This window comes from Candoia aspera, chromosome 1 (assembly GCF_035149785.1).
Source record: "Candoia aspera isolate rCanAsp1 chromosome 1, rCanAsp1.hap2, whole genome shotgun sequence".
NCBI classification, from domain to species: domain Eukaryota; kingdom Metazoa; phylum Chordata; class Lepidosauria; order Squamata; family Boidae; genus Candoia; species Candoia aspera.
The window spans coordinates 105,880,894-105,905,132 of NC_086153.1; the positions used below are offsets into that span (position 1 = coordinate 105,880,894).

A 24,239-nucleotide genomic window follows, 5' to 3' on the forward strand; every position below is an offset into this window, starting at 1 on the left:
ACTTAGCTTTCAATTCTGTGACAAAACTCTCAGCCTAAAGATCTGCAAGCCCCCCATCCCCATCCCCCTGCAGCAGGAACTCCCTCCTGCCATGCCTCCTTGGAAGCAGTTCCTCCCTCCCAATGATTTTGTGGTTACACTATCAATCTAATTCACAATCTGGTGAATCACCTTTGCTGGAACCTGGAACAGGGGAGATTGTACTGGTCCTACTTGACCTCTCAGCAGCATCTGATACTGTTGATCATGGCATCATTCTGGACCACCTACAAAGGTAGGGCATGAGAGGCACCATTTTGCACCAATTCTGCTTCTTCAAAGCAGGTGATTTTAGTCAGGTGAGGGGAGGTTGGCTCAGTTAATGCTCATCTGCATATATTGATTCTCTCCCCCCACCTCCACTTTATTTTTTAATATGTACATGAGACTATCCATTGTTTTGGCCTGAAGTATCATAAACATACTAAAGGTAGCTAGTCATACATCATCATCCCAAACCAAACTGGATATACAGTTGATGCTTGATCTGGTGCTTGGAGACTGTTGGGTCTGGATGGGACAAAACCAGCAGAAGTTGAACTCTGAGATGCTCTTTGTTCAAAGACCATCTGGTCCTCTGTTTGCTCTGATTATACTTCTCCGTGGAGTGGCACTCTACCTAATGGACAGGTCCATAACCTGGATATCTTCCTGGGCTCACAGCTGCTGCTGGATGTGCTGTTGGAGGTCCTTTGCCCAGTTTCAGCTGGTTTGTCAGTTATGTCCATTATCAGGAATGAGAAGATGACAACAGCATCAGGATGTTACTACCAGGATAGACTATTTCAGTATGCTGCACGTGGGGCTGCTTTTCAAAATTACTTGGAAACTGCAGTTGGTGCAGAATGCAACTGCCCATGTGTTGGTGGGCAAGAGTCATATGTCAAACTTCTCTAATCACAATCAGGACTGGAAATGATTAGTCCAAGGAACAAGTGTCTCTGAACTCAAGATTAGTAATATTTATTAGAAAAAAAGGTTAAAGTGTTAATACGGAAAGAAATCCAGCAAGTACTTTTAAATATATATGCAATTCAAAGCAACTCTTTTTCTTTCTCATACTTTTCCAGTACAAGGGAGAAGTTGCTTGTCTCTTTTGAGGAGATGCAGCCTGCCCCCCAAATTGTTCTGGAAATGGCTGCTAGTCTTATCACTCTGTGAACCAGCTTTGATGCCATTGCTACTATCGAACATCTATAATGTGAGTGCTGCATTGGCTTTCAGTAGGTTTTAAGGTACAATTCAATATGTTTTTATTTATTTGCTAATCTTTGAAGTCTTAGATTAGTACCCACCTTGGCAACCTTTCATAAAACTATTTAAAAAATTGCAGCTTTGGGGAGGTTAATGTTCTCCAATGTTGGGAGGCACCTATTGTCAGAACCCACAATCAAAGAAGTGTTAAATCGTTTGTGTCCTCTGCCATTGAAGCAACACGTGTCAAGCTCTGGATGGGAGGGAGAGAGACGCTGAGAGTGAGAAAGAATTATGTTTTGTCTAATGGTTGGGTCCAAGGTTGTATCAGGCAGAGATGGCCAGAGCTGGAATGCTGAACTGTTGAGGGAAAGGGGGGATGGAATGTGAAAGGGGTTCTGATGTGTCTGTGTGCTTTTTATTAGGTTGTCTGTGTGAAAAATTTTTTAGTCTTGGCTTTTTGCTTTAATCTGTACACATCATCAATAAATCTGAAATCTGCATTTCACCTGGATGCATGAGGCAGGATCTTATTGAGTCAACTGTGTCAGAATTTTACACCTATGATTATTTTAAGGATTATTGTCTTTAATTTAGGGATTACTATATTCTTTGTGACGGGACGCGGTGGCGCTGCGGGTTAAACCGCTGAGCTGTCGATCGGAAGGTCGGCGGTTCGAAACCGCGCGGCGGGGTGAGCTCCCGTTGCTCGTCCCAGCTCCTGCACACCAAGCAGTTCGAAAACATGCAAATGTGAGTAGATTAATTGGTACCGCTTCGGCGGGAAGGTAACGGCGTTCCGTGAGTCATGCTGGCCACATGACCCGGAAGTGTCCTATGGACAACGCCGGCTCCAAGGCTTTGAAACGGAGATGAGCACCGCCCCCTAGAGTCGGACACGACTGGACTTTACGTCAAGGGAAACCTTTACCTTTACCTTTACTATATTCTTTGTAAGCATATAAGCCTTTTGCAGCCAATCCAAAAGCTCGTGTTTAAATACCTAATAATGAGTTTTAACTAGCTTTATGCAATTGGTGAATAATATTGTTCATAAACTTTTGGTCTTTTTAATAGTTTATTTGGACAATATTTATTTTTTGGAAGGACCACGCTGTCCAGATGGAGCAGGTGGTACTCAGTCTTGCATGGTCTTTGTGACTGCAACTCTACCTAATCTAGAGAAATGTCCCTTTGATCTGGCTTTGAGTATCTGGGGTAGCACTTCCTCCAAAGAATTGCAGATGGATCTAGCCGAAGTACAATCCATTCTGGCTTGAAAGCCCCCCACCCCCAGCCACCCACTCAGTATTAAGGCTATACAAAGGCTTCTGGCCTCTGCCAATTTTTGCTGTAACTTTTCTCCTAATTTTGTTTCGTAATGATTCCAGTCATAGATTTTCTCTCTCACACATACATGCAGAAATATAAAATCAATGCCCAGGGTTTTAATTTTTAAAACTTACTTTATGCTTGGAGTAACAATCTTGTGGGGTAGAGTAGACAAGGTAAGAAAAAAGGTTGTTACGATGTATACCATTCTGATTTGTTGAGGTTTTAATTGTTGAATGCCCATGTTTTAATTATAATATTTTTACCCTGAGTACTATTCTTGCTAGATATACATTAAATTAATTAATTAAAATATAAAACTAAAAGGGACTAGGGAGGGAAAAGGGACACAAACATTGAAGCCTGAGCAATTTCTCTGGCTTGCTAGCCCTGTAGTTTTTAGTTCCTTGGTCAATGAATAAGGCAAGAGCTTTCCTTCAGCTTTCCAGTCCCAGAATTTCCTCTTGGGCAGTAAGAGGGAAAACAAATTCTGTATAGCTGCTCCATCTCTGGCTGATGGACAAAGCCAAACTGGTGTTCCCCTTACCATGATGCCTTTGCCAGAAAGCATTCCAGCTTCCTTAAGACCCTGGCAAAGGGGTAAGACTGGAGCCAACTGCCTGAAATAATGTGCATGCTTGGTAAAAGTTACAATGAGCAAACAACTATCAATGTACCATGCCAGGGCTCAGCAATTGAAGGACCAAATTTAGGGCCAGTCTGACCCTCCTGAAGAACACCAGGCAGCACATACTTCCAGTTCCCAAGCTGGCCAGAAATATACACTGAAGAAGTGATGGCTCCAACAATAGATTTTATTAGTAGTTTGTTTAAGAGGTGCACTTTTAAATTAGCTGCTGATCAGTTATGATCAATTAATTTGATAATAGCGCTTTAGCAAATCATTTATTAGGAAAATTAGTGTGGCTGTACAAGATGGTACACTCTGAAGTTTTCTCATTTTACCCATGAGAACGTAAATGTCTTTAACGGTAAAACTAGATTTTTCTTCAGAGAGGACTCTACTTTGTAAAACAGACTTTTACTTCTTAGTTTTTCTTTTTCTACTTTTCAGAATAAGGGAGCACGTAGCCTTCATGGAGAAGATCTTTGTTAATTCTTCTTTGCTATGAGTTCTTAAAGATACATATCTATGCTTGTGTACATCCAAGTCAAAATTGCTAATATGGTTTGTCCTTTGTCTGACACTGGTCATTTTCAACTTATATTTCCTCTTGTCAGGTTTCACACTGAGGTTAGGGACACAACATACTATGAACATGGCTGTGCTGAGGATACAAATCATACTCTGTTATAGTACAGAGACCAATGTGCTATCAGAAGACTATGATGCTTCTGGAACACTGAGAAAATGGACTGCCTTGACAAGAATTTCCTGGAATAAAGATCTGGATCCAGTGCTAGAACTATTCAAAACCAATGCATTTGATTCCTTATTAAATAATAATATGGAAAGGTCCCTATTATTCCTATGCTTGATTAGCATTTTTTCTCTGCCCTTATATTTTGTAAGATTACTCTGCCTTATGGTAAGCATTATACAGGACATATAGCAAAATGGGCACTGTGTAGGCTTCATCAGAATGTTAGTCCATAAAGAAAGGCGCACACGTCGACATACTGTATGTGCACCCACACAATACATAAGCAAAAAACTTATCAAGATACAAAGCAAATAGTTTCAGGGATTATGTCCAAAATATACTATATGCATCAATATGTGCATATATTACATGAGGAATTATTAGCATTTTTGAGGTAGAAAAAACAAAAACTGCTCTCAGAGAATGAAGAAGTAATTTGCACATTGGATTTTAGATTGGCAATTAAGGCAGACAGTTTGATTCTTCTATTTGCTTGGAGCATCGCCAAGCCTGTGTGTGTCGTGTGTGTGGGTTTAAAAGCTTACTTTTCATCTTCACCCCCCAAAAACCTTAATTTAAAAGAAATTATTTAGACTCAACCCTAACTTTTACCATATTGGTTTTATCTGTTGACTTCTTGAAATAAATGAAGACATGTTGTGCACTGATGTTAAAAAGAAAGAAAACAACAGCAAAGTTAAATACATTTTTTACTTGGAGATTTATTTTGTTTTAATAAATCTGACATCAGTCAGGGAGAAGGAAAAAGAACAACAAGAAGCATCTTAAAAATGCTTCATTTTTCCCATAGAAATCTGCCTTTGTTAGGTTTTGAGAATCCATGGGCTCATGAGCTCATCCTCCCACCCTCTGCCCTCCCTCCCACACCTCATCTTTTATTTATTTATTTATTTATTTATTCATTCATTCATTCATTTTTTTAAATCAAAGTGAGTTTGCTTGTTGGGTGTAATTTTCCAAGCCTTCACAGACCTAATAAATAAGGAGCCCCTGTAAAACAGTAGCTTGACTTAAGTGAATCTGTACAAAGGAAAATATAGAAATACAGTATGTACAAAGTACCCTCAGTGCACCATCGCTATGAAGCTCTGATTTAATGGGCTTTAGTTAAGACCCTGCTCCCAAGCTCTCTGAATCAGTCTTCCCAAATGTCTTCCCCTTCGCTAAGCACAATAGCCTTATAGTGAAGGTGCACCCTGGTCACTATTGTGTGAACAATTGCTTTATTCAAGTTAGTAAACAGTTACACTGGATCACAAGGTGATTTGAACGTATTTCTTTTTCTCATTTTTTTTCCTTAGTATTTTGTCAAAATGGCATACTTCCCAGTTGTTTTACCCAATCAGTGCTCTAGTGTACTTTTGGATTCTTGGCTACAACTATACAAGTGCACACAAGTAAGTTCTACCCTGTTATCCTCCACCCACCAACTGAGAATCAGATTGCACATTTCTTTTAACCATGGCAGGAGAAAGCAAATAGTGAAACAAAATCATGGAGGCCTGCTTCTCACTTTACCCCTGTGTTTTCATTGGCTTGGCCATACCTTTCTAATTATCATGAAAGAGCTTTGCATCTGGAGAGATTGTCTCACTGGCTTCCTGGATCACTGAAAAACTATCAGGGCTGAAATTTCATCCAAGTCTTTCATAACACCCAGCAAATATTTCCCCCAGATAGTTTTACACCTTGAGGGGATCCTTTTTTTTTTTCTTTTTGGTCTTTAGTTCAACACTCTTGCTCTGTTCCCAAAAGGGGTGCTATTTAGGGGAATTGAAAGAGAAAACCGAGAGGAATAAACATTTACTGAGTTCTCTTGGCATTCAGTCTCTGAAAAACCACAGTATAAACTATTCATGCTGCTTCTTACATCTGTCAAATCAAAATAAAAAATTAAAAGCCAGAAAAGTGTAACACTGAAAATATGGCATTAAAAAGGATAAAGGTGGCCTTTGTAAAAATAACACGGAAAAAGTATATTAGCCAATAAAATATTCTAATAACTCTTCATTTAAAAGTGCATCATGGGTAGGAGATAGAGATGACCCTGAAGTGTCGCTACTCCAGTATAACCCCTTCAACCACCTCCCATTAAAACGCGAATAGGTCCAAAACCATACAATGCAAATCACAACTCTTCATGTAGCAGCAAAACCACAGCAGGTTTTTTTTGGGGGGGGGGGATCCATTTCATTGTCCAACTTCAAATATTCGAAACTTGAAGTCTATGAGGAAAAAAAGTACATACATTGGTCCATGTGGCTTTAGAACCAGAGGAAAATCCTCCATCGGCAAGCAACCAAAGGTTTGGGGAGAAGGGGACATGGTCATCGGAATGCTGAGTGTACTTTGAGGGGTCCAGGATGTGCTTACAGTCTTCTGAGCCAAAGGCACCCTAGGGTTTTAGCCTTCCCTCTGAGAGAAATAATGATGGGAAATGGCTTTGTTTTCTTGATTTCTGACCAGGTATGGTGGTGAGTGGACCAGCTGGTGTTGTCTGGTGAAGTAGCACTGATTGCTGTGCTCCCTTTCTCCATGCAAGGTACCCTGTCAATATGAGCATTCCTGTAAAAATAAAAACAGGTATGTCAATGTCTACACTACATTATCATGACTCATTGCAGTGCTGTATTCTGGCAAGAGATCGGGCATGCTTAATGCAATCTGAAGCTTAGTGCAATCTGAAATTAGGGAGTAGATGTTTTACTACTGTTAATTTGATACAATAAGGATACTCAGCTGTAACATTAAGGTTCTTTCAGGAGTACAGAGAATAGAAGATTAAGGACGGAGAACATGTGGAATAAGAAGCAAAAACAGAAAACAATATATTTTAATTTACATTAGTGTGTAAGAAATGTTTCTTCAACCCTATTCCTCAAAGAACCTTTGCAGTACAGCCTACCAAATTCTCCTTCATAAAAATCCAACTGAAATAGAAATACAAAATTTCTTTGGAATCAATGCTTGGCACAACTTTCCAAACCTCTAGAGCTGTCAGTGATTGTGAGCTCAACAATTATATTTCCATTTAATAATTTGAAGGAAAGAGATAACTCAAAATAATTTTGGATGGTATGTTAAACAACACTTCCTGTGGCTTACGCTTATTTCTTGAGCCTGTCTTTCATCTGAGATACGACAGATTCATCAAGCACTGAAACAAACAAAAATTTTGGACTAGATAGAATAGAGGAATGAAGATTCTCTCTATGGACAATGACATCACATCACTTTCAACTGTTTGAAAAACCCACCTGTAGACTTGGATACCACTTCCATCATTATATCATTGTCAGTTCAACCAATCATATTCCCTGATTTTTATCTTTCCAAAAGCAATATAATAGCATGGCGGTTTGGCTCAGAAATAAACTGTCTTCTATCTGAAATTCAGGAATTAGCCAATCCAACTTATTTCCTACATGGGAGGAAGGAAAAACAGCCAATACTGTCTCCTTACATAGTCTCACTGAATAATTTCATAGTACAGAAAAAAATTCAAGAGCAGAGAAACTAAGAAAGCTAATCAAGCAAATGGCTGTATCCTTCCTAATAACTGCATGCTGTAGTACCAAAGTGGAATTGATGGAAGAGGTACTACCAATAGCAGATCCTATATTACCCTAGTAAATGGCATTTTAATTTATCAAGGATCAGTGCTTGTATAAGAAAGAACGTCTTGTGGGTTTTGGAAATAATCAGGCATTGTATCTCAAACCTGAAATAGCAGGAACTCAAATTATGATGATAGGGTAGTTATTTAACTCACTTCTGTATGAATGGGTCATGTGAGATTCAAGTAATGTTGACCATAGCATATGAACAGGCAGAGTTGCATAGTGTATTTCCCCCCCTCTCTCAATAAGGATTCACATGAACAGCCACCCCAATTGCACAGGAACTTGAACAGATGGTGGCCCTAACAGTCTTCCATTTCCTAAAATAATGTATTGATTAATCCGCCCTGTAATTTAGTTTGTTAACATTTCTTAAAAGATATATTGGAAATGTCTTAATTTCTGTGCTTGTTCAGTCCATCTCCTAGACACTGATAATTCACTCTATCTACAGTAGGTGGAATCACATGATTCATGAAGCACTGGAGGAAACACTATGTACATCTGCCCAAAACAACCTCATATTTCCAGTTCAGCTTTTTAGTGGAACTTATTGAAAAAGTTGGTACAACTGGAAAATCCTGTACTAGCGCTGCACCTTCAATCTCATATGCTATTCAGATAACTGAAAAATATTGAGGATTTATCTTATCATTTCAGAGTTGCTCTATGATTTCAATGGTCTGTACATAAAAATGCCATCTTGTCAGTGTACTAACAAGAAAAGTATTTTTTAATGCTTTTTACAGTTATATTCCAACAGAATGAATATTAAAAATGTAAAGTATCCAGGTTGAGCTTGATTCCTGGTGACTTCATAGACACAACCATATAAGTGTCTTGGCAGAAATATAGAAGTGGTTTGTCATTGTCTTCTTCCAGGATTTTTTTAAGTTTAAGTTTTTAAGTTTCCCAATTTAGCCTACCCTTGGAATTCCCTGGAGGAATCCTATCCAACCAGGTCTAACCCTAATTAGCTTCCAAGCCCATTCATGATCACCCATGTTCCACCAACTGAGACAATTAATATTATGGTCTTATTATTGATAGCTGACATTATCAGAGTTCCAATACAATAGAAGGAAAGTTTTGACTATTGAAAAAATGTTGATATAGACTGACAGTGCACCATTCTCTTTAAGTGACTGTAATATAGTAATTAGTCCACTGAGCACAGTATATGAACATTCATGATGACAATGATGATGACGATGATGATGACAATGATGATGATGAAGCAGCAGCAGCAGCAGCAGCAGAATTCACTTGGCTCCTTTGGGACAGAAATGGGCTCATAGCAAAGTCAAGGCCATGATTTTCTTAGGCAGGTTCTGCTGAAATAACCATAAATGTTTAGCCTTCCAGGTGGTATGTTCAGACCCACATATACTTTGGGGTTGTTGTTCATTTGTATGAATTCTGTTCTTCTCAAAATTTGAATGCATTCAACATTTTTTATTGAAGCCTTTGCTTTTGAATAACCACTTATATGTCTCTCCTTCCCCATAAAATGAAATAAATGACACTACATCACTGGAGTTGGGAGAAACATTATTTGGGGAAAAATGTTTGGAGCCATGGAGAAAGCAATAGACAGCTTACAGTATTTCTTAATCAGCACTAGCTACTATTATCATTCAGTATATTTAGTTTTCTACATCAAATTCCTATGTTAGTTTCTGCTGTTCTATCTCTTCTCTCCCCTGGTGTATCTTCTCCAAAACTGGAATATTTTTTCAGTTCACTGTACTATATTGTGCTTAGAAGAGGTACACTTCACAGCTATATATGCATAGCACTATTACTTATTCATAATTATAAAGTACTGTATAGCAATCCTACACAGATTTGATTTATTAATTTCAACTTCAGGAGAGAATTTTCTTGCTTAAGTATTGGGAATTGCTGAGTAACCATGTTCCCGTACTGTGCTTCTTCACTAAATTGGACTTAAGGAACTGGACTTTGATGCAAGTCCACGATTGATACTGTATAAATGTTTTAATTGCCTTTGACTTTAAGTTCTCAAGCAACAAGTCGCTTGAATATCAATGCTCTGTTCATTTTTAAATGAATTGTAGTATTGAAAGAATTATAGTGTTTTTCCTACTAGGCTTAATAAAGATTTTTGGGGGGGGGGGTGTCTTTGAGTCAGTCTTGGCTCCTGGTGACTGCCTGGACAAGTCCCTGCAGTTTTCTTGGCAAGGTTTTTCGGAAGTGGTTTGCCTCCTTCCTAGGGCAGAGAGAGGGGGACTGGCCCAAGATCACAGCTGGCTCTGTGCCTTAGGCGGGACTAGAACTCACGGTTTCCTAGTTTCTAGCCTGATGCCTTCACCACTACACCAAACTGGCTCTCAGTAAGGATCTTAGGGAATCTTATCTTCTTGCAACAAGATGTGTATAGGTCCATTTCATGAACTGATTCATCTGTGGCGCACATCCTGTACCTGTACAGTTTCTAAATTTTAGTACAGTTTTCTGCAACCTGGGCCCTCCATATTTGTTAAACTTCAGCCCTCATAATTATTGAAGTTCAACATCTCTGGAGGACATTGTCTTGGGAAATCTGTGTTAAGGTGGAATCAACTGCAGGCTCTAATTTTTGTCAACAATGCATATTTTAAGTTAGGAGTTAGTAAATGGTGGTCAACTTGTGCAATGGGACTTTCAGTTGGTCATGAAGGTGCATTAAAATAGATGTTGTGAATGGAAGGGACTAAAGAGGATTGCAGCTATGTATGAAATTGCAGTTTTGTTAAACAGTTAAGGTGCCAGGCTAGAAATTGGGAGACTGTGAGTTCTAGTCCTAGCTTAGCCACAAAGCCAGCTGGGTGACCTTGGGCCAGTCACTCCCTCTAGGAAGGAAGCAATGGCAAACCACTTCTGAAATCTTGCCAAGAAAAGTGCAGGGACTTGTCCAGGCAGTCATCAGGAGTCAATATTTATTTATTTATTTCATTTTTATTCTGCCTTTATTATTATTTTTGACTTAAAGGCATGCATGCACGCACACAGACATGAAACTGCAGTCAGCTCACTATGCATCCTTTTGCAAAACTGTTCATATTCCATGCTTTTTCAAAATGTCCTGGAAAAATGAGTGATATCTTTGAGAAAAGACCTTTAAATAGCTGATCAAGTAAGTCATACAAAATGTACATCTATCGAAAATATCAGCATGCAGCAGATAGTAACAATAGCAAGTTTCACACTTCAGGAGGATTCTCAGAAATTAAATTACTCTAAATATAGGGTGAACAGGCTAATTTTGGTTAACTGAAGAACTGCAAAGGAATTCAAACCTAATTGCTTCATTTTTCACTTCACAAGCACTTCAATATGCACATTTCCAAAGGAAATAATTATATTACACACTGAGTTTTCAGAACAAAGATTGGAAGTTCAAATTTAATTGGGGGTGGACATTAAACGTAGAGGATTTTTTTAACAAAGAGTTTGATCTTTTTGTCTCTAGATATTTATTATTATAGATTGGCTTAAAATTTGGAAACGTTTTAGGAGCACTTGGAAAACTAAGCCAGCTGCTGGGTGGCTACTCTTACAGACGGAGACATATGTTAAACTGGAATATCATTCTTTCAAATACCAAGAAGTCTGGGGAAATAAATCCATGGATACCAAGAACGAGACCTAATATTGCAGAATACTTATGCAATGGGAAGTTAGCACCTGATTTTCATTGAGTTAAATAAACACAGATTTCTTACTAGGGCATCCAATTCAGGTGTCTTGCCCGGCTTGTAGAGTTTTCATATTTACCTTTTTTTCATTCCTTTTCTGGTGCACAAATATACTTCCAGCCACAAACACCCTTCACAAGGGGTACAACAGTTCCCACATGGTACCTAATGGACAATGCACAGTGGAATTGAACAATAAGGCTCAAATCTAGTACAAAATTTTACTATTATTTAATTCACTTCTATCCCGCCTTTTTGAGAGTGCAAGGCGGCTCACGTGGGGAGTTCAAAATGGCTTACAAAAATCCTGTAGGGTGGGTTGAGCTAAGTACAACTAGCCTAAAATCACCAGGTGAGTTCCATGACTGAACAGGAGTTGAACCTAGTCAAGTTATTAAAACACAAATATATCTGGTGATTTACAGAGGTTGGACTACAGTTTCTATCATCCCCACAATTAGCTGTGATGGGATTTTAACTCAATATATCTGGAAGATAGCTTACTGAGGAAATTGTTCTAATCTATTTCTCATTTTCCAAGGTGATGCTACTTTTTTCAGGTAACACAGATGGAATTAGAATTCCAAAATTACAGTAATGTATGTTGAATTACAGCTACATCTTTTTAAATGGTAAAAGCAAAAAGATAACAGTAAAAGTATGCTAATTTTTCAGTGAAACTGAAGATGGTTGAAAAGAAAGGGGCCATGATTGATTTTAGCCCAGGGAAGTTTCACTCTATGGGCACAGCTCATAGTCAGATTGGAAGTTTAATTCTTTATTTGAAAGGATAGAAATTTAGTTTTAATATATAACACTTATAATGCTTCTCCTCTCCACTGATTCTCTCCAGCATGTGTTAAAAGCTCCCCCTGTAACCCTGCCTTGCCATCTTCTATATGTGACTATATTCCCCATTAATTTGGCAAAGCACAAGGTTGAACTTATGCATCTTCCAGGCTAAGGCCTAGTTTGGCCCTAAGCCAGTGTTATTAGCTAAGTTGATTTGCATATTCTTCTTATTTATTTTTATAATGTGTAAGTCTGAATTTCAGGAAGCAAAATGGTTTCAAGTTGTGGCATAACTAAGAATCTACTTAGTTCTTCTATGTCTAAGGATTCAGAATGTTATATCTATACAAAGGTAAAGAAAGCCTTAGAGATCTGCTGAAACTCACCTTTCATCCATGCTTGCTCAGTCTACTCTCCTGCCACACAACATATCAATCATCTATCTATCTATCTATCTATCTATCTATCTATCTATCTATCTATCTATCTATCTATCTATCTATCATCTATCATCTATTTCTATCTAATCTAAACACATACCTGATCAACAGCAGTGATTTGTTAACTGGAAACATGCCATGTAAGATGAATTACACATACAGTACCTTCCTTGCCATTTCTTTGTTCAAAATTGCAGGCTTTTAATTCAAAAGGAACAATCAGAATTCACATAACATGCTAAACCAATGTCATACAAACCACACTGTAGCTTACAGTGATATATAAAACTAACCAATTCTGGTTTATTCACGAAATCATGATAGGTCAAACCATGGTTTAGCATGATGTGCAGTTGTGTGTCCTATGAACTGAAAAAAATGAGCCTCATGAGGCATCACCCTAAATAGGCACATGGAAGGCTACACTGAAGGGGAAGGAGGGAGGAAAAAAAGCTTCTATTTAGCCCATTCAATAAACTGCACCCTGCCATTTTCATTTGTTTTATTACTTACAAGAATATGTTAAGTCATACAGGGCCACAACTAGTGGGGAGCAAGCGGGGCATGTGCCCCGGGCACCATGCTGGGGAGGTGCCAAAATGAGCACTGGAGGGGCGCCAAAATGGGTGCGGAATCCATGTTTGCCCCAGGTGACACAGACCCTAGCTGCGGCTCTGAAGTCATACACCAAATGTAAAGTGTCTGCTCTATAGATGATGGAATAAAGAATGCTGGATGCCATTTAATTTCAACTTATTTCACTGCAAATTGGGATTCTTTGGGGAAAAGTGAAGGTATACCAATACTTTTGGCTGCGTCTATACTTTACCCTAAACATACATACATTATAAAAAAATAAGTAATGAGAATATGACCGGATAAGATGTAAACACTTTATGGTAAGGAATGTAATGGAAGTTATTTTAATCCTAAACAGATCTACTCAGAAGTAAGCCCCATCAAATTCAACAGAATGAACTAAATACATTTGTATAGGATTTTGGCCATAATACTGGATTATATAAATATAAAAACTATTGAAAAAATAAAAAACAATAGGAGCACATTTCTCTTATAAGTTATAGTTAGGTGAATATGAAGCATAAGGTTTAAGTAATCTTTCATGTACATAAATTAGCATAGAAATACATAAATCTATACTGTCTTGACCTGTGGATTAGTAGCAGTTTACATATGGACACTTGATTATTTTAAATAGTAAGACAAAACAAGCAACCTTTTCTCTATGTATATGACTAATAGATGGGAAACAAATATAAATATCTTGGCAACAGAGTTCACATTAGCATTGCAAATGCAGACATTATAGATTTTCCCTATGCTGTTCCTCCTGTGCTTGCTGCTGCACTTCAGAATGAAGATAATCAAATACCATAGATCCATGGAGCATCTGTGGCCAAATGTTTGAATGCTCAAACACTTTTATTTTCAGCATCTGTATTGATCTGTCAAATCTATACAGCCACAATATTGAGTAAATATAATGATTCAGTATATGTTTAATAAGGAACCTAAAAGCATATTGAATAATTATACACTATTTATTTATCCGATCCCAAAGCCACTTGTTGACTCTGGGCAACTTACAGATAAAAAATAAAAACAATATAGATAAATATGATTTAAAAAGATTCTGGCTGACTGGATCAAAGTGACAAAATACAGTCACAATTTGCTGATATAATTTTTCTTTTTGTATTCTGAACCATCATTTAAATTTGTTTCATTTTTAAAATTAAATCTCTTTGAAATTCTACCTGAAGAGATTAATCTCTTCCTGTACTCCCATATTATTCACAATAATTAAAATAATGAATGGAGAAGGATCTCCTGGACTAAAATGTTGAGGTTTATGCAAGCTTACTATCACTGGAAGTTAAATGATTATGGCCCTCTAAACATCTGACCTATCTTGAATGTCAAGCAGGCCAGTGACCTTAGGAATACTCTAGTTCCAGTGCACTAGAACCAAATCAGATGGATGGGCACTTAGAGAACATCTCTTGGCAATTCAGATAGAAACCCAAATACATATTTTCCCAGGATTGTGCTACAGATATGGGAGGTCCCTCTGTGATTTTGGGAAAAGACGCAGCTGCTTTAAGGAGTTGCCATTCTATGTTTTTATAATTAAAATTCTATGTGGTACTTTTATGGACAATAATATCCCTATGCCATAACACAAAATATTATTCGTTGAAAGTTAAAGGTTACTTTGCCAATTTCCATAAAATTTGGCATGTTATGTGACAGATCATCAGATGAGCCAAAGTTAGGTGCACTCAGCTTATAAATCAAGGGAAAACTCTACAGTTATTCACAAGATCAAAGGATGGACCAAACAAGATTTTTTTTTTAAAAACCCCAATAACGTTAACTTAATTCTGTACAAACTGAAAAGTTTTAAGTCCCACTGCATATAGTAGACCTTATTTCTAAATTGACATGTACAGGATTGCATAATTAGAAAGCACAAGATATGAAGTAAAGCTTATTTTAGCTTCTTCTAGTTATTCAATTGGTAATCTAAATTTACTAAGGAAATAAAGGGTATTCGATCATACAAACAAATAAGGAAACTCAGATTTGCATTGCTGATCCAAACACTTATTCTTCCAATAATGCATATGTTCATGAGACATCATAATGTTAGGCTGCTTAAATCCCATTGATTTAGGAGATCTCACTGTAAACAGGTCTCTATGAGAGTAGAAAGAAGTGAGAACAAAGAACATGTGTCATCTTATTTGTTTTAATAGGGTTGCTCTTCATATCATCATACTTTTAAGGAAACAGAGTTCAGTCCACTAAAACTTATGCCATAATAAATGTACTTTTCTTTCAGGTGTCACACAGCTCTTTGTCATTTTAACCACATCATATGTTAACAAATCAGCAGCTGGAAACAGTGCTAAGGTTCTAATCTTTATGCTTTAAAAAAGTTTCCATTGTACTGTTTTTACGACAAAGCTTCTGCCCCTAGTTACTCAAGCTAGCAGAATAGTTTAGAATATTGAGTTGTTCAGGAATAAACCAATTTTTAGTTCAGGTTCTGTGAGGGGAAGAATAATGTGACTGGAAAAAAAAGTCACATTAAGGATAAGTGGGAAGAGGTCAAGAAAGATAAGGGTCAAAAAGAAGGGACAGGTGTAAAATAAGATATGATACAGAGTTGAAAAGACAATACATGAAGAAAAAAGTAATTAATCAGAGAAGAAGCACGTCAGAAACTTCATAGTACTTGAGATACCATATGCCACAGACAAAAATGCTGGGGAGACTGGTCATGTGAGAAAGTGAAAAATGGAAATGGGACATCATAGGCAACTGTCTGAAAAGCAAGAATCTCAGGAAATGTGTAGTGGAGGCATGGAACTGAAAACAAAGAAGTAGAAAGTAGCAGTGTAGGATTATAGTAATATAGAGCCAAGATTGAAAATGGGGACCAGGATTGTTAATTAGAATCTAGCTCCTGTCAAGGAATGTTGCTGGTTGTGGCATTTACCATCTCTGCAGCACTGTGATTCAGCTACTGGAAGGAGACAGTGAGGGTTAAGATGCAGATGGGAGTGAATTTTGGGGGTTTATCTCAGGGGTGGTCAACCTTTTTCTGTCTTGGAGGTATACCTGAGGCCTGTGGGTGGTGTAGTCTGTGACATGACACCAGTTGAGTGGGCAAGTCCAACATTTTCAGGCCCATCTTGTTGGGGGGGATTTTTAAGGGACAAAACTGGCCCTATGACCCACCATGGGAAAATCAATACAATTGGGGGGTTCAGTGGGGGTTAAAAGGTACAGTGAGTGCCTTATGCCTCTACAAGTCTTTGAAGGCATCTATCTAGCCCTTTAACCCCCCTCCCCAAAATGCAGAAAAAGGACTTGCCCACTCCCTGAAGGATCTGACAGTTGGAAATGGTGTGCTTACAACCAAAGAACTGCCTGCCCCTGGGATATCTTGTACAGGGGTTTGAAACCTTTTCATGGCTGAGAGCCCCACTTGGAATCTGAGTGCCATGCTAGAAGCCATGTTCCAGAGAAAGGGCAAAGCTAAATCAAAAATCAAATATGGTTTAACACAAAATATAAAATTAAATACAACTAATACATTTATTCCCATTTTTTCTGTTGTACTCCAATGAAAATTCATCAGCAATTTTTGAAAGAATTTTGAGTGGGTTATACAGGTCATGCAGTCCTTATATAGCATATCTAGACTGTTAGATATTTGCTTCTTTTATTTTAAGAAATCAAAACAACTTGTGCTTTTATTCATAACTGTTATTGATTTAAGAGTAATCAGTGAGCTGCCCAGTTTGCTGATAACAAAATATTCAAGATGGTGAAAATCAAAAGTGATTGTGAAGAGCTTTGGAAGGGTCTCTTTGAACAAAGTGAGTGGTCAATGAAATAGCAAATGTGGTTCAATTTTAAAAAGTGTAGAGATTAATACTGAAGCAAAAACCTTAATTTCACATATAACCTGATAAAATCTGACCTGTCTGTAACTAACCAGAAAAAAGATCTTGGGGCCATAATGAATAGCTCTATGAAGGTGTCAAAAAAGTGAGTAGCAGCTGTGAAAAATATGAATTTTAGGGTTCATTAGGAAAGGGACTGAAAGGACTGAAAAGTGCCAACACTGTAATACTCCTCATACAAATCTATGGTATGTCTTCAACTGGAAGATCTTCCTCACCCATTGATGTAGTGATGCCCACTAATTTAGATGGCTTTAAAAGGCCATCTTTAAAATTACATAAATTCATGGAGGATAGGTCTCTCAAGGGCTGTTAGTCTTGAAGACGCAATATTAACTCATAATTGAGGGGTTTGGTGCCTTAAAATACAGTTGCAGGTGAACATTGGCTATGTTTCCATCTCTTTTTTGTGTTTCTTCTCTAGTTCATAATTATGAGAAACAAAATGCTGGGACCTTGGTATGATTCAACTATAGTTGTGTTCCTCTAAAAAATTAACATTTGTGTCAAGGGATTTATGCATGTATTATCATCTTTTTCACTTTACATAGAAGATATTAGATAAAACTAGGAAATAAGCAGAACATAAGATTTCATGTCATCTGTTTAATATTATTTAATAATGATTGAAGTGATTTTTTAAAAAAGATATAGAGATATGGTAATTAATTTGCTGTTTCCTGCAAAACCTACCTCTGACCAACTGAATAAATAAATAAATGCTGGCATATTACTTACATGAAAAGTAAAAGAATTAAGCCCAGTTTAGAAGAAATACTGCAGATGCTTAATATAGACTCCAATCCTATGCACATTTACCCAGGAATAAACATAATATACTATTACTTTTGAATAAAATGTGGTATAAATACATATTCATACACACACACACACATACACATGTAAAGTAGCTGCAGAACTAAAAATGGGATTTACATTTGAGTGGGAGAGGGGTTTATTTGATTATTTTCTTCATGTCATATTTTATTTATTTTATTCTATTTATTAAATTTATTATGATCTCCATTCCAGAAGATGCCTGACATTCCTGATATAAACTTCTTCCCCATTACAGAGCACATAGTTCTCTAATGGTGAGGTAAGAGGGGTAATTTAGCTCAGAAAACTGGTAGATTGCCTCAGTCTAATTATTTCTCCACCTCACCTGCCCAGTGAATACTTTTAAAAGTACAGAAGACCTAATCAAAGATACTAAACCCCCTCCTCTAGCTTAGCCTCAGTGTGAACAACCAATAGATTTAATAAGATATTTTAGTGGACTAGGCAGTTGATTTACAATGATGCCCACTGTTTTGATTTTGCTGTGGAACCAAGTAGAAAATGGAAGAATTATTTTTAATGTAGGTTGTTATTCTTTATTGTTGGCTAAAAATTCAATTAAATTCCACTTTTTTTCTTAATTGGCAAGGATGCAGATATCAGTTAAATAATATTCATCATTATTACATCTGTTAACCTTCAATAATCCATGGAATTTTAATAACTACTCAACAGTCACAACAGAAACAAATGCACAAATCTATGGGAAGTACTGCATTTCCTGAAATACAAAACGTTCTACTTCTAAAGTACTGCTAACTTTATAATATTGGTAACAGAATAATATGCAGAATGTTCACAAGAAATACATAGTTGTATAAAAACAATTACATGGAAAGATCCTTAATATAATTATATGAATGTACCTGTCTCTATGCGTGTGTATATAGAGCAGACCGGCCTATCACGTTATACATAAAGTAACTCAGGCTTCTTCCTTGCAGCTAAATTAAAATGCTAGCCACCAGTGCTTGAGCTGGCAGAAAATTATTCCAGTATAAAAATTGTGCCCCGCCCAACAATCCCTCTCCTGCCGTAGCATGATGCCAGCTTGTTTACAATATACAAGGCGCATTAGGGGTAGAGGCTAATGAATTCCCCTGGCTTTGTTTTCCATCCATCCACTGAATGTCACCAGCCAGTGAGAAAACATCTCCTTGGGTTAGGCTGGGCCTGGGCCTGGAGGATGAGGTATATTCTGACAGATGGCTAGACAGATCAGTTGTCAAAACTCACTTACTCACAAAAATGTTTTGTGGGGTACCTTAAAGAGGGTTTAAGCCTTATTCTGGAATAGCATTATTCCAGTGCTAGTCCAGAAGAGTGGTAAACTTACACTCAAAAGCGTTTTGATAGTAAGGGAATGTTGCACCCTGAAATATTAGACATATGGCCAGAAATCTTTCTTCTGTTTTATTAAGCAGCCTTCCCTTCAACACCACTCATCAGTTGCTGTTCAACTGCTGCAACATATTGCCTGCTTAAAGAGGAAACCCTACTTCAACCCCAGAACAGCTAAGAACAACATATGGGGTGAGATTATGGCTAGATGGTAATGGGGAAGACCCTCAGTATAGTATCACTGAAACAAACCAGTATTGAAATATCAGAAGTCTGCATCTGCTCTGCAAGCATAGACATAAAAAGCAGAACATCAGTGAGATTTAATCCATAATGTACATCTTTCATATTAGGTATTCCTTCAGAATATAATTACAGCTCTAATACAAAGATTAGGGGACAATTATATGTATGTTTGATAATTCTGTATCAAAAACAATGTCCAGCTATTGTTTTCTAAAAAAATTACGTTTTTTGTATACTAGGCTGTCCTAGCCAAAGAACATTAAAAGTGCATATTACATCAGCATAAAAAAAAGCTTTTTAAAGGCAGAGAAAAAAAAGAAATGTTATGGAGAAGTGATCCCACAGCACATGATTCAACAGTTAAGAATCAAACTAGTAAGCAGCATCTGAACTTTTATCTCCACTCAAACAAAGCTTGTGGAAACTCACAAAAGTGTTCTTGGTTACTTTAAAAACCATATGTTTCACAAAATATTTGATGAAGGTTAAAAGACATGCTTTTACATTTCATGCAATTCCAAATCTTAGAATTGCTTTTCCTAAAATTATCTTAAAATGTGTGGTGATAATTAAACCCACAAGTCCCAAATTGCTGTTTTACAGATGATTTAGCCCTAGAGACCAGGTTAATTTCCAGATCTTAAAAACTAACATTGAAAAGGATCCTTTAGTTAGCATGTATATCTTACTGCCATTTCTTTGCCAGAGTTGTAACAGAATATTCCATGAGCATAAAGGAACAGACACTGTTGATGTATGTAAAACAAGTACAAAAATGTTGTGTGACAAAGACAAGACATATGCAATGAATTTAAGCGAATGAGCTGATTAACTTGAATCTTTTCCCCCGTTTCTCAAAAGGCAACCTCCTTACGTCGTTACTCCTACCTGAAAATACCGGTATCAATTCTACTCACACAGAAGACTTTAGGGATTACACAAACCTTTACTTATTCTGATTTCGAATTCGGAGACACCTCCTTTTCAGTGGTGGCTCTAGATCTTCTGGCCCTGTGCTGAGAATTGGCGTTGAAATAATGCACGGTCCAATAGCAGTCTTTTCCGCTGGTCTGGGCACAGGCTGGATGACGCAGCCTGCTTTGGGTAGCATCCGCAAAGCATATGCATGATCCTCATCAGCAGGATTGTTAAGGTTGGGGTCTTGTTTGTCTCCCCCAAACAGAGGTTCTTCCCCCATCTTCTTACCAGACTCTCCTTCTCGGCGACAGTTTGATGTACAGTTGTTCTCCTTAACAGATTCCAGCTCACTCACTGGCAACTCCTCCAGCGAGGAGGGTTGAAGCTGAGTCTTTTTCTGCTCTTGGGGTGGTTCTGAGTTCTTAGAAATCTCTGGACCTTTTGTGCCATTCACAATGACATTGCAAGCTGCAGCTGCAGCATTTTCTGGAGTGCCAGAGGCCACTGGGAGGGAGCCGCAGTGAGGTGGATCGCTACCAGGTAATGTTTTTGTTTCAGTGGGGCTGCAATTTTTTCTGCAGTCATTGCAGTTCCTTTTATCTGAGCTACCAAAAGTCAGATTTACAACACTGCTAGCTTCATGTTCAACTTTGACTTCAGCATATAAAGCCCTGTGGATAACATTGTGTAGTCTAGACCTGTGACCTACAGTTAAGTCTATCACACCATCCTGTGGTCCCTGTAGTACTGTAGGAAAACCAAACTTGTTGTTCAATGGACTACTCGATCTCACAGTCAAATCAACAACTTCATTTTTATTGTGCTGCTGATGCACTTGTGTTTGATTTAAGGACTGGCCTGAGCAGCTTGGTGTTGAATCAGAAGGCTTAGAAGGGCCTTGTTTAGAATTCCTGGGGGACACAGAGTTACTTGTTGGCTTAGTCCCTGTTGTGTCGCTGGATGTATTTGGAATGAAGCTTTCCCCGTTGCTCGAGAAGCCATTTGGTGGCTTGGAATCATTGATGTGAGGAATGGGGATTGGAATGGGGATTGGAACAGGAAGTGGAACAATAACAGGATATGGCACTAAGAGGGTTGGTGGTGGCACTAATGGGGCAAGAGATGGCAAACCAAAGTTCATCATCTGTGGCATGGGCATAGGACCATTTGGCATCATGCTTACAGGAGGGAAGGGAAGACTAGGCAAAGGGACTCCTGGAGGTGGAGGGGGTAGTAAGCCTGGAGGATTTCCAGGCATGGTTGGAGTCGTTGGAGGATGGATATGAGGTGACAGCATTGGCCTATGCATTGGGCTGGAAGCAGGGCCCATATTTCTAGGACCACCTGGTGGTGGGCCAATTCCAGGAATCATTGGATTGGACAGAGGGCTATTTGGATTTGAGGCATGATGAGGTGGCCCTCGAATAAATGGTGGACGAATCTGCTGCAGAATTTGCTGTTCCATGAATATGGGCAAGGGAACTGGTCCACGGTTTGTCATCACCATGGGCGGACTTCGAGGTGGGACACCAATTGGAGGCACAATGCTAGCAGGTGGCTGAACAGAAACTGGTGGAATATTTGGATTCTCATTGATGGGAATAGGTTTGGGAACTGGTGTTGGTATTTTAGTGACAGAGCAGTTGGCAGTATCAGATGGAGAGGCAGTGGTAGACGTGGATGGTCCAGGACCTTGAATTTGGCCAGCTGCAGACACTGGGGATGGGGCCTTTCTCCGAGCATCTGCTAGCGGTATATTCCAAGAATCTGGAGTCAGCAGCTGCACCCCAGTGCCTTCTGCTTTATTTTCTACTGGAGGATGTAATGTGCTGCAGAGTCCAGCTGGAAGATTGGCCTGTGTCTCTTTGTAGAAAATGTCCATTTTGTACTGATTGAGACATTTTGCACTGCAGAATTGAAGCCTTCTTTCCCCGTCCCCAAAATCCAGATACTCTTTTGTGTGTCTTATGTGCTTACACCAGTCACACACCTACAACACAGTAACAAAATCAAAACAGGTAAGAAAAAAGTGATTTTTTTTATAATGTCATCTTCATTAAAAGTATTTTTTACTTTTGATAACTGATTTTTAAACATCTGAATTATCCAGAAAAAATATATTTCATGAAACCTGTATGCCCTGAGCCCAAAATATAGTTGATCTAACATTGTTATGTATATAGATATATAGATATACACCGACACACATGCCCACACACAACTTACTTTTATAGTATTTAATCTAGTTGTCATCTACAGTGCTGAGAATCTTTAGAAAATGAAAACAATAGTATTGTGCATGTATGTGTGTTTATGTCTATATTCACACCTAAATGATGTTCTGGAAAAGCAACAGGATTTTTAAAAATCATTAAACTAAAGCATAAGATGTATATAGTGGAACGGAAGTACTGCACAATATAAGTGACTGCCCTATCAATCAGAAAATCCTCACTTCGGATCTTATCTCTGCCATGAGCTAAGGAAAAACCACCCTATATTAGTTTACCCAAAGCAAACTGTATTCCATTCAAGAAGATTTATTGCCTACTAACCACATACAGGACTGCAGACTCAGGGCATCTTCCCACATCTACAACATAGATGTAATAACCTATGTGACTTTTGTTTGGATTTGCCCTCTTTCTTAAAAAATATTAAAAAGTAAGCATTCTCAGGCTCCAATATTAAATAAAATGAGTGGGAAGTAAATCTCATTGAACATATTGAGACTTTTGAGTAAACATGTATAGAACTGTACTGTAAAACTTTATATAAATGTTAGGAAATGTTATTATAAAGCATGATCACAGTCCAACATAGCATTAAGAGGCTTAAGATCAGTGACTATAATGGGCATTAATTCAGATTATGGTCTTTATACATAAGCACAGCTGAATTGGTCATGTGGATTTTGACTGACAAATTAAACTCTAAAATAATTCTAAAATAAGATCAAGGAACACTTGGAAAATGACCCCATGTCTTTTGAAAACTGAAAGCAAATAATCTATAATAAGGTCCAAGAATGCAGCCTGACATTTTAAATTACTGGAATGCCATAAATAGCAATGGTGGGATAGTATTAAGTTGTATCCAAAAAGCAAAACCATCATATAACATTAGATTTGAGTTCCAATTATGAAGTAGAAAATAATAATAAAACCTGGGTGAATTTCAAGTATTCTGAAACTGTGATATTTTAACAAGCTGGAAAGATTATCCAAGCTGTTTGCCCATGCTTTTTCACTAGTCATTTTTGAATACATTTTTGGCAGACAAAAATTGATGTAACCAATTTTCAAAAAATAAGGCAAAACCTCTTATTATGATGATAGTCTTTCTGTACCAAATACAAGTTATTTTCTGTCCTACTATTTGGTGTGGTAAAGATATTGCTAATTTTTAAAAAAAAAAATTAAATTATGGTTCCAGAACTAATTAAGCTGTGAAAGGTTTTCCCAGTTGTAAGCCATTAAAAACCAAAGTTCAAAAAATAGATATTCCAGGTTTTGAAATCCATTACTTCAGAGAAATTATTATGATTTCATTAACACATTAATACTGCAACACCAACAGCTCTCACAGATGGCAGAGACATGATCTACAATGCAAATATGACTCTTGTTTGCACAAATGCCTTTTCCTTCATATTGCATTTTAAACAAGAATTAAAATGAATAATCTTTCCACAGCTATAAACAGATAAACAGATGTCAGAATTTTCTGTGCCTTTTTTACAGATTTTATACACACAGTCTCAGATTTTGTCATTCATTTCATTCTAATAATATTACAAAGATTGATTTTTTCATGCTATGTTTGATACATACATTATATTGAGATATAAGTAGGAGAATGCACTGTCCTT

At 37.6% G+C, this 24,239-nt stretch overlaps 1 protein-coding gene across 2 annotated transcripts in view; it reads right to left on the bottom strand.

The window, feature by feature from the left end:
- Positions 1–6,421: 6,421 nt before the first annotated feature.
- The window catches only part of SOBP (sine oculis binding protein homolog), a 191,149-nt gene continuing 173,331 nt past the window's right edge, over positions 6,422–24,239 (bottom strand). For both annotated transcript variants that reach the window (XM_063311468.1, XM_063311462.1), the window contains exons 6-7: positions 20,395–22,358; positions 6,422–6,536 (exon numbers count right to left, since the gene is read on the bottom strand). In XM_063311468.1, the coding sequence (XP_063167538.1) occupies positions 20,397–22,358 (1,962 nt within the window). In that variant the 3' untranslated portion in view covers positions 6,422–6,536; positions 20,395–20,396. The remainder of the gene's footprint in view (positions 6,537–20,394; positions 22,359–24,239) is intronic.